The sequence below is a fragment of the Helianthus annuus genome, chromosome 7, assembly GCF_002127325.2.
Source record: "Helianthus annuus cultivar XRQ/B chromosome 7, HanXRQr2.0-SUNRISE, whole genome shotgun sequence".
NCBI classification, from domain to species: Eukaryota; Viridiplantae; Streptophyta; class Magnoliopsida; order Asterales; family Asteraceae; genus Helianthus; species Helianthus annuus.
In genome coordinates this window covers 148,680,035-148,693,714 of record NC_035439.2, presented here as the reverse complement: position 1 = coordinate 148,693,714, position 13,680 = coordinate 148,680,035, and the positions used below count along the sequence as shown (strand labels likewise).

The following is a 13,680-nucleotide window of genomic DNA, read 5'->3' as shown; positions in this document are numbered from 1 at the left end:
CACTGTCTGGTTTTATGTAACTTTTTAACATATTCTTAAATGCTAATTATTCTATAATGAAATACATTATGTAGATATTTAGAAATTTGTTATGCATTATAGTAAACTTAAGAAATCTGTTAACCAGTTTCACCCAATTTAGATACTGACTTAATCCATTTGGTCTGTTAAACATACCTATAACTCGCATCAATATGTTTACAAGTAATAGATCGTGGGCAAGAACCAAACCGGACAGAACAGGCCCGGGTTTGATCCAGTCTGGTTTGCTGGTACAAATTGAAAACCATGTTTTTGCACATTCCTAGGTTAGCTGGAGTTGGCGATGAAACAAAACAAAAGCCTTAGTACAAACCGAAATGCATCGGCGAGATTAATTTGTCAACATCATTTCGTCTTTGGTTCTTGAATATAATAGATAACTAATGCATTAAATATGTTATATAGAAAAATGTACAGAAACTGACCTATTAAAAAATCATTTTAGCATTAGAAAAAAAAAAACTTTTAACTCACTTCACCAGAATTATTGTTCACTGCTTCATAAGATTTTACTAGAAAAATACATAAATATTATAAAAATAAAGAAAAAAAAGGAAAAAAATACAAAACGATGTGATGTTTATTGTCATAAATTAATGAGCGCGTACAAAAGAAAAGGGTCTTTGTTAGCAAAAGCGTAAATCATCCACTCCACCTGCATCGCTTTCATTCTACACCACCTCGATACGTATTCAAAGATACCTTCTTTACGTATTTCTGTCTGCTTTTTTTCTTCATTTTGCTTATCTACCGCTGATGTGGCTGCACAAAACATACTTTTACTATTAAACTCCTCCATAATGACCCGAACCCGTCTTGACCCGGACCAAAACAAGCCTTTTCTAAATCGACTCGCTGTGACCCAAACCCGTTATAACTTGAACCCGTTCTGACCTAGCATGCCGTCCAACCCAAACTGCCCGTTTTGCCAGGTTTAGCCATAACAATTAAATAGAACAACCAGAGTGGGAACAAGATCGACCTTTTAACAAGATTAACGAGTCTCTTAATGGTTCAGACCTCTTACTGGTTCAGTACTTAATAGTTCAGACTGTTTGTTTTGCAAGCAGATGTCGGAATGGTTCAGACATTTGCCTCTGAATGGTTAAGCATTATACAGAGTCTGAATGGTTAAGACCTCTAATTTGAATTGGTCAAACATTTTCCAGTGAACGGTTAAGCATTATACTGGCTCTTAGTGGTTAAGACCTCTTACTGGTCCAGCACTTAATGGTCCAGACCTACCTCTTACCGGTTTAGCACTTAACCATTTAGAAGTTGCCAAACGGCCCCTTTGATTCATCTCTAAATCAGTTGCCTTTTTATACATTGCATTATGTATTTTCCATGTGAAAGCAGGTCAACGAGCAAAATACCCGTGTATGCACTTGTAATATATTTAATTTAAAAATAAATAATATTACCCTACAGTGTTGTTGAAGAGTTTAAGACTTAAAGTAACCAAAACATATCCTTCTTTCGCAACAAAAATTAGAGTTAAGAATAGAACGAATACCTTGTTCTGAATAGGGTGAGTGATCAGTAAGATTTAGCAAATATTGCAACTTCATCAGCTGGACTACCGGTCATCAGACACTTTTTTGGCCCTTGAGGTTGGTCGAAAGGATAACATCTAATTGTTGCCCCTGTTTCTTCTTTGACCTTCAATTCATCTTCATCACTTCAAAAACCATAACAAAAAGGTCAGATGGGCTGTTCATGCGGCTCGTAGCCCGCTCGACTAATGCTCAAAAAAATCTAGCTAAAAAACTCAATTTGAAACGACCTGAGCCGAGCGGGCTCATTTTGTAACTTAGCCGAGCTCGGCTCGTTGGCTCGTTCTTAGGCTCGTTTAACTTCTTTCTCAACTGTAGTATGAAAGCTAACAACATACCTTGATACGAACCTATTGTCTGGCGGGAACAGTTTCAGCCATTCCAAGATTTCAGGAAGAGATCATAACTGTTCCCACCTAAAGTTTAGCTTAAATAATCAGTTTGTGCATTTTAATTCTTGTCTTGTTATATGTTTATCTGAGTTTTACTTGTAATTGGAGAATTGCCCTTCTCGAATCGGGCCGACTTAATAGTCAATTCTATCAAATTACAGCCTTCGATTTCCGGTATCTAACATACCTTCCGACCCATGGACCCCTGGCCCATTTTCCTTGTGATATTGCCACTTTCAGTTCATCATATGAGCTCACATCCACAATATTGCTGAAATAAAATCAATACTCATTAGCCTTAATACCCTTTGTTTCTTAACAAACATTTAAAAAAACAACGCAAAACAAATTCATGGCCTCTTGTTTGCGATAGGAATTGGGAAGAAAGGTGAGAAAATAGTAAATTACGATATTGCCCATAAGCCGTATACCTATCTCGAAAAGCTATAGCTTTATCCAAAAGGGATGATTGAATTTCATCGAGCTTTTCTTTGATATAGGGTACAAGAACCGACGATTCCATCGATATTCCAAAAACCTTCCCCGGTTTTCCGGGAATATCTCTTCTGGATACGACCACACTCCCGCTTGAAACGTCACGTGGACCGATTTCAATTCTTAGCGGCACGCCCTGCACATGTAAACTAACCTCAAAATAACTTTATTACAAAAAATAAAATTCACTTCAAGAAAAATCCCGACTAGTCTCCGATTAGTCGTCGATTAATCACTAATCGGAGGTTCACCGATTAATGGCCGATTAATCACTAGGCGGTCAATGGCGGTCCTGTTCTGGCCAAATTTTGGCCTGACGCCGGCCGAATTTCGACCAAACCTTATAAATTCCTTCCAGTTACTTAAAAAACGGGTCAATGAGGGGCTAAGACATGCATACTTTAAAAAACTACTACATAAATATGTGTGTGTGTGTATAACAAAAAATTATATATAAAATCTCAATCCGATTAATTCGGATTAATCCCAATTAATCGCTAGTCGGTACCCCACCGCCCGACTAGCGCCTAGCGATTCTTACAACACTGCTATTTAATACCTTACCTTCATTTCCCAGAAATTAAATTTCCATCCAGGTGTTCGTTGATCAGAATCATCTAGCTTTACTTTAATACCAGCACTATGAAGAACATCTTTGACGGACAATGCAGCATCGAGAACTTCGTTTTTCTCATTAGCCTTCTTCCAAATTGGTACAATCACCACCTTTAAACCATGAAAACAACTTGTCATGAAAGTAAAATAATTATTAAAACACGTTTATGAAATAATACTGATAAGAGCTTCAGATTAAAGAACAACACCTGTACAGAAGCGAGTCTTGGGGGAAGCATTAATCCAGCATCATCACCATGGGTCATGATAATACCACCAACAAATCGAGTACTTATAGCCCAAGAAGTTTGCCACACATGCTGCCTTTGACCATTTTCATCAGCAAACTGTATGGAATAGGTTTTAAGGCTTTAAGCTATGGAGTTCAGAGTTGTCAGGGTAGTAACTAGTAGTAATGCTATTAAAATGGTTCTTAATAAGATATCAGATTCTAAATAAGTCTATTCCCAAGCTACATCCAATCAACAACAATTTACAATTTGATTGTAAGTTGTAACTACCAAAGTCTCTTTCCTTTTCTACTCTTTTTACATAAACCATATAGAAGAAATTCATGAAGGTAGTATTTGATTACCTTGATTGGGAGACAATACAAATTACACAGTACATATATATTACACGCTAGAAAAATAAGAGACCCTATTTAACAAAATTACTATACTACCGTGAAGGGATATGGTCCCAAATCTCGCACCAGGCTTGGGCGCGAGTGACCAACACCCGGCTCATTGCCCCTACCGACAAGGACTCACCTACGTTCGTGCGGGCACGCGCGAACCCGGTTTGCTTTCCCACTCGGGGAAAGATGAGAAGACTCACCTTGTGTATGAAAATGGTTGTTTTCGTCAACATACATGGGCTACGGTAATCACTACCAAGAATGGTAGTGGCTACTACCATTCACTTTCTGTCTAACACATTTCCAGGTTGCGGTCATGTGCGGGCACGCGCATAGCGGCAACAGGAATGTTTAGTTTCTGCTCAGATTACCGCACACAGCGATGCGGTCCTAAGCCGCATCCTATTGTCATACAAGTGGAACTGACACTTTGACTTTAGTGACCAAACCAGCAAGTGGTATGCCCGAGCACTGACAGCAGCGTTCAGCTGACTGCCCAATGCACAGCTGCCCAGCCCGCATGCATAAAAGTTGGTAGACTGTAGACAGACTGACAACACCAGCAGGACGTGGCAACACCTCCGCGTGCGCCCAACACTCTCGTGACCTGCACTCCTGACACACCTACAAAAGGCTACGCATTGTCAGTCAGGCCCTAGACCCATCTAGCGGCCCCTTGGGCTTTTCTCCTTCACTCTTCGGCTATAAATACCCATCCCGAACCAGGTTTGAGGTTACGCTAATCAGCTCTCTCACAACTACTACTTAAATACTTATCTTGCTCCCAAGCAAATACTTATTCTCACGCCGGAGAGTGGTAACAAGGAGCAACCCCCACCCCATCCTCCTTGTTACGAGTCACAGTGTGTTTTCATTGTGCAGAAGACGGATTAGAGGACGACCCGGCCATCGATCGAGGAAAGAAGGGATTAACCCTACTTGACGAAACTCGACCTGTGGACTAACCTCTCGGTTAACAACTGTTTCATCATACCCTTAGCTAATTTATACCAACATTCCCCCTCAAGTAGTTTGCACTCTATACACACTGCACTGATTTTAGAACTATGAGGCACTGTTCTTTTTTTTTTTCAAAAAGAAATGGACTAGTGTTAATCTGATTAAAAAAATTCTCTGTTCTATAATATCGAAATAGACAAGCTGAGCTGCTAGAAAGGAAAAGACAAAGAAAGATTTGTCAAAAGGAACAGAGAGTAAAGGATCAGTATGATGACATGAAGGTAGAACTATATACTGCTTCTGATGTATTTTAGAGTGTGTCATCAGCAGAAATTCAAGCCATCAGATCTCTCTCCAGTGATCGATCTTCTCATCCCAGATGAAACTATAATCACACCCCTCAATCTTAATCAGTTGTCAAGCTATGCAGGATTATTAAGATCCAACTGTTAATGAACAAGAGTAGATGAACAGCTCACAGCATTTCATTGCTAGATGGCATGTGCCAACATTACAAAGAAATGGTCACCATAATAATCAAAACGGTAAATTTCCTTACACTGCTGACATATTCATGAGTGTCTCATCAGCAGAGAATTCCAACTGCCAGATCTCTCTGGTGACCAATTCTGTCATCCCAGATGAATATATGCACCCCTAGATCCTGTTCAGATCATAGTTATTAAAAGCCATCGCCTCTTGCGCCTAGGCCCATTTTCTAAGCTAGGCGAGGCCATTACGCTTTAAGTCAGGCGATTTTCATTCTCCAGATGATGGTTCAGGCACAAATTTCGGCAAGATTCCTAGATTCCGGAGAGTTTCCGGCCAAATTCTCTAAATTCTGGCAAGATTTCAGCCAGATTTCTACTTTTATCTATGGAAAACAGAAAACTACTTTTCTACACTGGTATTTTAGAAATTTTGGTACTAAACAGATGATATTAAATGTTATATAATAGCTTTTGTTTATTTTATTTGAAGAATAGTATTAATTCTCTAATACATAAAATATTTAGTTTTTTTTTTCATTATGCGCTTCTTTTCCTCAGGCTCTTGCCTTTTTTGCGCCTTGCACCTAGGCCCCAGGCGAGGCATATGCACCTTGAGTGCGCCTAGCGCCTTTAATAACTATGGTTCAGATATCTAGTTGTGAAGAAGCCATTGATCATTTGGATTAAACTGTTAATGAGCAACAGAAGATGAACAACAGCTCACAGTATTTCATTGCTCGACAGCAGGTACCAACATCCCAATAATCAAAATGGCCATTCTTCAAACAGTACTTGATGACTCTATTAATCAAACAGCTGTCAACTTATGATTGGTTCCATATCAGTTCCAAAAAATCGAAAACACGGAAATCAATACAAAAACTGTCTAGGATGTTCCGAATTGTTCTAATGTCAAGATTTGGAAACGCGAGGTCAGTTGGCTGAAAGAACTAAAAGTTAAATACTGGAAGAGGATCTGACATCAGCAAGAGGCGTTGACCAAACGGTAAGGATTTGACTCTTCCATTCTAGATAATTGTTAACATATAGTTCGATAGAGATTAAACTAGCTAATTGTGCAATGTTTGATGCGGAGTTTGAAAAGCAGCAATGGTTGAAGTTTAGGTCTATAAAACAAAGAATCATAGATCTAAGATTGTAATATAAACAGATGAAGCAAAAGATGATATATTATGTGTTTTTGACTGTTGATGATGAATATTGCAGGTGAAGAATAGGAACAGAATAGAATAAGATGCCGATGAGAAAATGAAACAGAGATGTTAAAGGTCATAAAAGAGAAAGTTATAGGAAGATAATACAAACTAAATGTATGTAGGCTAGAAATAAAATAAACTCTATTTAACTAAGTTACCATACTACCCCTTGGCTAATTTATGCTCTAACACCATACATTTCGCAACCAATTAAAGTGACGATTGACGAGCATGACTTAGATTAGAAAGAAACCTGCGTTCCAAAAGCACGGGAAAAATTTTGTCCTAAATTGTGACTGGTTCCCGCCTGCAAAGCTTTACGATCACCCATCATAGCTTCAATCGTATAAGTTCTATCCGCTCCAGCAAATGTCTCTACCCTCGATTTTCGACCCGGTATAACAGGTATCGCAGCTTGCTCATAAGCAAACTTTGTATAAACATCAATCATTTGCATCGCCTGCAAATGAGAAGCACAAACCCGTTAGATAAAACAAACAGTATTGTCTTTTAAACATAAGATATATCATATACAAACCTCCTTTTCGGCTTCCTCTGGAGTCGCGTGTGCGGTATGCCCTTCCTGCCATAGAAACTCGAGAGTTCTAATAAACGGCTTTGTGCGCATCTCCCATCTTGTGACATTCGCCCACTATTATTTTTCACCAAAAAGAAATGAGTACAAAGTGTTACAAATATAAATATGACAATGACTAATTAAACTAAAAGCAAACCTGGTTGATCATAAGGGGAAGATCGCGATAACTCTGAATCCACTGAGTAAACATGTGGTTAACGATGGTTTCACTAGTGGGTCGAACCTGCAAGAGCCTCACGAATTGCAAGAATCAAAGTCACACTCGAGCCGTAATTATCCAACTTAAGATCAACATTCGCAAAATTTCATTTCTATCTAACCGTCCAAATATTACAAAACAATATCAAATCAGTATAACTGTATAAGTGTAAATCAGCTGTTGTAGCGTAACTGAATCGGTACCACAAGTTTTTCTTCAAGTTCTTTCCCACCTCCGACAGTCACAAGAGCCAGTTCTGGACTAAAACCCTCAACATGGCTAGCTTCTTTCTCTATAAACGAATACGGTATAAACTGCAGCCAATCCAATCACACTCACTTAATTAAACTCAACAAATAAGTAAATTTCATTATCTAGTTTAGTAGATTAAATAACCAATAAAAAGCAATGACTTATTAATACCTGTGGAAAATACATGTTACTATGCCCTGTCTCTTTAAATTTAACGTTCAAATAATCCTGCAAACAGGAAAACAAATATTACTAAGTTTCCAGATAGAACACCCGGTACATTCTAGATGATCATATGGAACTATACAATTACAAATACACTTTCACGTGCATCACATAAGAATTGATAAGTATGTGGAAAGAGTTCTAGTGCAATTAAAGTTAAGCAGCCGCTAGAGGTCCCCATCTTTAAGGAGCCTCCGAATTCTTTTTAGGGTTTTTGAGTTTCAACATAAGGAGAAAGGGAAAGAAAGTATCACATGTCTATTACTTTCTAATTCAAAGCTTCTTATCTCAGTCCGTAGTATTGAAAATTTCTACATGGTATGCTTAATGTTCCATACATTGACCAGAAAACAACGTATGGATGTTATTTTATTTTTCAACGTTTATATAAATTTGTGTTACAAAAACACGCTTTCTACTACAGGTAAGGTGTTCGTAGAAATGATTGAGCGATTCTTCATCTGTTAGTTTTATAATAAAAAAAAAACCACTTTCTTAAAGTTTACTGAGTCGAACCTGTAATATTTATTCAGGTACATCTTGATCTACCCTCAAGGGTGATGTGATGTCTACAAACATTTAGAATGATTGCTGGTTCTTGTTTATTTATTTACAGATTACAAACATTTAGACATATGCCCTTAACTTGTTTGTATTCATTTCTTGTGGTAACTGTTGAAATTTAAAAATTTTGAAAATATGTGTATTATAATGAGAATATGAGATTATAAAAAAACAGATTAACTTCAGTGTAATCTCATTCTGAATGCATTAAAGGGTAGTTATAAATGATAGTCTTGTACTGACCGTATCAACCATCAAGCACAATCTTGTACATCTACAATATGCAGTTTATACTACAATCTTGGATTTAAAATGTGTGTGGCGCAAAAACTAAGTAGTTAATGCGGTAAAATACCGGATATCGGTTAAGGACCGATATTTGAGATATCGGTTATCGCAGTGGGATATCGGTGAGATATCGGTAATTTTAATATCATGATAAATTTATATATATAGCAATTTAACACTAACAATTGTAACAAGAAAGAAATGACTAAGACTTAAAACACTAACATTTAACAGTAACAACTAACAATTAAGACTTAAAACGCTAATAGCAGCATTAAGAAGAAAAATGAAAGGTAGAAATAAGAAGAATGGTACTGATATCGGGAAAATCAGTGATTTATCGATCAAATATCAGTCCTATTTCGGTCAAATATCGGACAATATCGCTGACATTATCGGTACCGATATTGTGACCAATATTTTGTAACGCTATCTCGGCGGGGGACCGATAACCGATATATCACTGATATATCGCTTGATATATCGGTTGATATATCGGGATATTAACTACAGCATTTAGATACCAAAAGCTGATGCGCGAGCGTGCGCACTACGTAATACGTATCACGTATGCAAGGCATTGATTCATTATTAACCTTTTTTTCCTTACATAACATTTTAGCTTGTAAACACTGAAATCCAAGATACTCTCATCATCTTTAGTCCAATTTGTTCAATCCATAGTTATTAAAGGCGCTAGGCGCACTCAGGGCGATTTGTTGGGCCCGGGGCTTTATTAGCGCCCGGGCGCTCGCTTTAATAACATTATTGGCGTACATGAACTAACCTGAAGATTAAAGGCGTGAGGCGCACTCAGGGCGATTTGTTAGGCCCGGGGCCTTATTGGCGCCCAGGCCTGGGCGCTCGCTTTAATAACTATGGTTCAATCAATAGTCTAATTTGTTCAAATACTTAATTAAACCAATTGCTCAATCAATGGTCAGATATGTTCAAACACTGGTCAGCTGCATACCGCATCATGAAATCGCATTGTGAGATTATTTTAATTTGTAAAGTTACTAAACTATTCAATTCACACTTAGTTTACAATCCTAACAATTTCAACCATATAGAAACATAGTCAACATAATAACACTAAAAAACTAGGGTTTAAACTATGAAATTACAAAATTACCTGAATAGCTTCCCAAATAGCATAACCGTAGGGTCGAATAACCATAGTACCACGAACAGGACCGTAATCAGCGAGCTCAGCCATGGAAATAACATCGAGGTACCACGCATTGAAGTCCTGAGAACGAGGCGTTATTCCTTGCTCCTGAACCGGAAGCTTCTGGTTCGATTCAGCCGGCGCAACCTCTGTGGCTTTAGCGAATACTTTGGCTGAAGAAGTGAGTCTGCGGACATTGAGGCGGTTGCTGCTACGGCGCGGGAACAAGGATGAGCGAGCCGATGAGACGGTGAAGATGGATGTCAGAGATGGAAGCCGCAGAGCCCCCATTTTTGTGTACCTGAAGGGAACTCGTAGTATATCTCAAGGGATGAAGGTTTTTGACTGTAATATGCGAGTTTTCACTTCTGCCCCCTGTATTATGAAAAATGTTCAGCTTTGTATAATCCACTAACATAATACTCCCTCGTTTTTATTAATCACTAGTGCTCTAGTGGTGACAACGGGTATTTAAGTTTTCACCTATTGTAAACTCGGGTGAGTTTACTCTCCCGGTCTCAAGTTTGAGTTTGGGTGATATAGGTTTATCATTAGGGGTTTACATTGGGGATCTATTGTGCTAGGGGACTCTCTAGCGCGGACTCGGTTAAGACAACGTATGTTAGACCTCCCGACATTTGTGAATAATTCACACTTTTCAAAAAAAAAAAAACACTTATTACTAGGGGTAAATGATAAGACAATCACCAGTGACGGATCTAGAAGAAAACTTCAAAGTATCTTAAATTTTCTTTTTTTACCGTATATTCATAAAATGGAGAAATTGTTTTTTAACCATACGTTCATTTAGGGCAATGAGGTCTGAACTAAATTTGTTTTTTACATTCACAACTAGTATTGTTACACGCACTTTGTGACGGAGGATTAAACAGAAATATAAAAAAACATATAATAATTATTTAGGAAAAAAAGGTAATCTCCTAAAAACAATATATTAGTAAAGAATGATTCAATTGTTGGAAAACCAAATAATTGAAAAACAATTACTTTCTAAGTAAATTAATTCTTTTTTATTTTCAACTTGTTTGTTTACATCTGTTAAAGGCCAAATGAAAGCAACTTTTATAAAATAAGGAAAAAAATCAAAGACGTAAAACTAAAAGAGAAAATTTGGCCTAATACTAACGATTTAGGTCATCTTCTTCACAACTCCCACATCTTCTTCATAGTTTTACACAGCAGATATGGATGACATAAAAATTCGTTTTAGTTTCACTCTTTTGTTCATTTCAAATACTCTTATGAGTATCCTAATATCTGCTAAGGTGTATCCTATACATAAAACGAAGAAAAAAAATAAACAAATTTACACTTGGAAGACAAAGCTGAGGGGTATTACAGGCAACCCCTCAGCTAGTGCTAAATCTGCCCCTGACGATCGTTAACGTTGTGTTCCCGAGTTTCGTAAACAAAAGAAAGAAAAAAAAATAGATTGTTAATTTCATGGTCCAGAGTTAAAAAGAAAATAAAGATTCTATTTTCTAATTTCCTTCCATTTTCTTTCATTACTTACGAACAAAGTGTAAGGTTTCCGGTGATAAGATGTGAAAAAAAAAACAAGTACTTAAAAGTCTAAAAAGGTAAAATTATACATATAAGTGTGTAATTGACTTATAGTTTTACTATGTTTAAATATATAATATAGAAAAATAATAATTTTGGGGCCTAAGCGGTCACCCACCCGATATTTGGTCAAGGATGACCCTAGTGACTGAGATTCGGTTTAGGCATGAGTAACCAACCTAAATCAACCGAGACCGTTTACGTACACCTTTAGCTAAACTGGTAGTATGAGGGTCAACTCCGGCTTAGCGAGTTAACTTGTTGTAACTTAAATCGATTGAATGTATGCTAAATTTTAATTCGTGTAAATATAATACTAAAAAAGGACTTGGATGTAATTAGGGAGATATATAATTTTTGGGTTGAACGTGTGATGCAGCTGAACGACAGAGGATCAAGAACCTCAATGAATCACCACTTACCACATCCTTTATAAAGTATAAACCCTCTCATGTTATGTGATTATAATTCACAAAGAAAAAAGTTAGAAATGAAAGACGTGTAAACAATAATTATAAGATAGAACACGAGGACAAAAATAAGTGATTTAAGGGTCGGCTAACCAATAAAATCTAGATAACCTCCATGCTTAGCCTCAAATTACATATCGTTCGTTAGGATTGCGAAGGGGTTAACTATTATAGTGTGAGAAGGTATCGTTCATAATATATGACATAAATCAAATGATGCTTCATGCTAAAAAAAAGTTACATGTAATTTGTTATTAGGGTGTTGAAAATTGGAATGTTAATTGACATGTCATAAGAGGACTCAAAAATTGGAACTTGTTACAAGTCATTTTGGGTTACCTAAAAGTATTTAACTAAATTTCTGGTGACTTAATTGTTTGACTAAGCCATCAATATTTTTTTATTATTAGAACGGACCAGGTTTAAAGTTTCCGTTGGGTTCATAATTGGGCCTTTTTTTTTTGTTCTTTTGTTCAAATGGGCTGAAAGCCTGAAACCCGATATATACGCAATCAAATTAGATGATTCATGAAATTTGGATTTGCTAAAGAGTTATTTGTTTTAAGTTTTATAGGATTAGTTTTGATTAGATAACATTCTTATTGTATCAATCTAATCTATACTTCTATACTATATAATAAAAGAAACCATTTTTGAGACACTTGTCATCATATTAGGGTATCTCTTATAGATAATTATTATTTTAACTTAATTTTTTATAATTAATTATAGATAACTCTCCTATTAAATATTATTTAGTTTAATATCTTATGGATAATTATTATTTAGTTTAATCTTTTCTTCTCATTTATAAGAGTAAAATACACAGATAGTCCCTGTGGTTTGGTAAAATTTCACCTTTAGTCCCCAACTTTTCAAAATTACACTCTTAGTCCATGTGGTTTGACAAGTTGTTACTCGGATAGTCCCCAAAGCGGATGAAGGTTACTCGGATAGTCCCTGTGGTTGACATGTTATTACTCGGATAGTCCCTGTGGTTTGACAAGTTGTTACTCGGATAGTCCTTGTCCTTTCACACCCACTTAACCAGAAAAACTAACCTCCATCCGCTTTGGGGACTATCCGAGTAACAACTTGTCAAACCACAGGGACTAAGAGTGTAATTTTGAAAAGTTGGAGACTAAAGGTGAAATTTCACCAAACCACAGGAACTATTCGTGCATTTTACTCCATTTATAATATTATTTAGAGAAAATTATGATTTTGGCCCCTGTAGTTATATCACTTTTACCCTTTTAGCCCAAAAAAATAATTTTTTAACATCTAAGCCCCAACGTCTTCTTTTCTAACCCTTTTGGCCCATAACACTAACCCCATCCATTAAATGTTAGGGGCCAAAAGGGTTAAAAAAAGACGTTAGGGGCCAAAAGGGTTAAAAAAAGACGTTAGGGGCCAAAAATGTTAGAAAAAAAGACGTTGAGGGCTTAGATGTTAAAAAAATCTTTTTTTGGGCTAAAAGGGTAAAAGTGATATAACCACGGGGGCCAAACTCGTAATTTTATTTTTTGATGCATAAAATTAGATTTATTCAATTCGTACAATACACGATGTTTTTTAAGGATGTATATATTTTTTATTATTTAGTAAAGAAAATTACATTTATTCAAACCGTGTAACACACATATATTTAAAGATGTAATTTTTTTTATTATTTGGTATATAAAGTTACATTTATTCAACCCGTGTAATAAATGAAATTTTTAAAGATGGATTATTTTATTATTTGGTAAACAATATTACATTTATTCTACTCGTGTAATACATGTGGTTTTAAAAATATAACTTTTTTATTTTGTATATAAAATTACATTCATTCAACCTGTACAATATTGTTCTTATAGATATAACTTTTTATTATTTAATATATAAAATTATATTTATTCAACTCGTGCAATAAAGA

The 13,680-nt window shown here is 36.2% G+C and overlaps 1 protein-coding gene across 1 annotated transcript; it reads right to left on the bottom strand.

Annotated features, from left to right (window-relative positions):
* Positions 1-532: 532 nt before the first annotated feature.
* LOC110869276 (proline--tRNA ligase, chloroplastic/mitochondrial) lies at positions 533-10,090 on the bottom strand. The gene is made up of 12 exons (XM_022118570.2): positions 9,670-10,090; positions 7,629-7,685; positions 7,409-7,519; positions 7,143-7,229; positions 6,947-7,060; positions 6,662-6,868; positions 3,310-3,447; positions 3,050-3,211; positions 2,422-2,621; positions 2,178-2,261; positions 1,559-1,723; positions 533-804 (listed from the first exon to the last, which is right to left on the bottom strand). The coding sequence occupies exons 1-11, from the start codon at positions 9,994-9,996 to the stop codon at positions 1,582-1,584; spliced, it is 1,629 nt and encodes a 542-aa protein (XP_021974262.1). The 5' UTR covers positions 9,997-10,090; the 3' UTR covers positions 533-804; positions 1,559-1,581.
* Between the last annotated feature and the right edge of the window lie 3,590 nt (positions 10,091-13,680).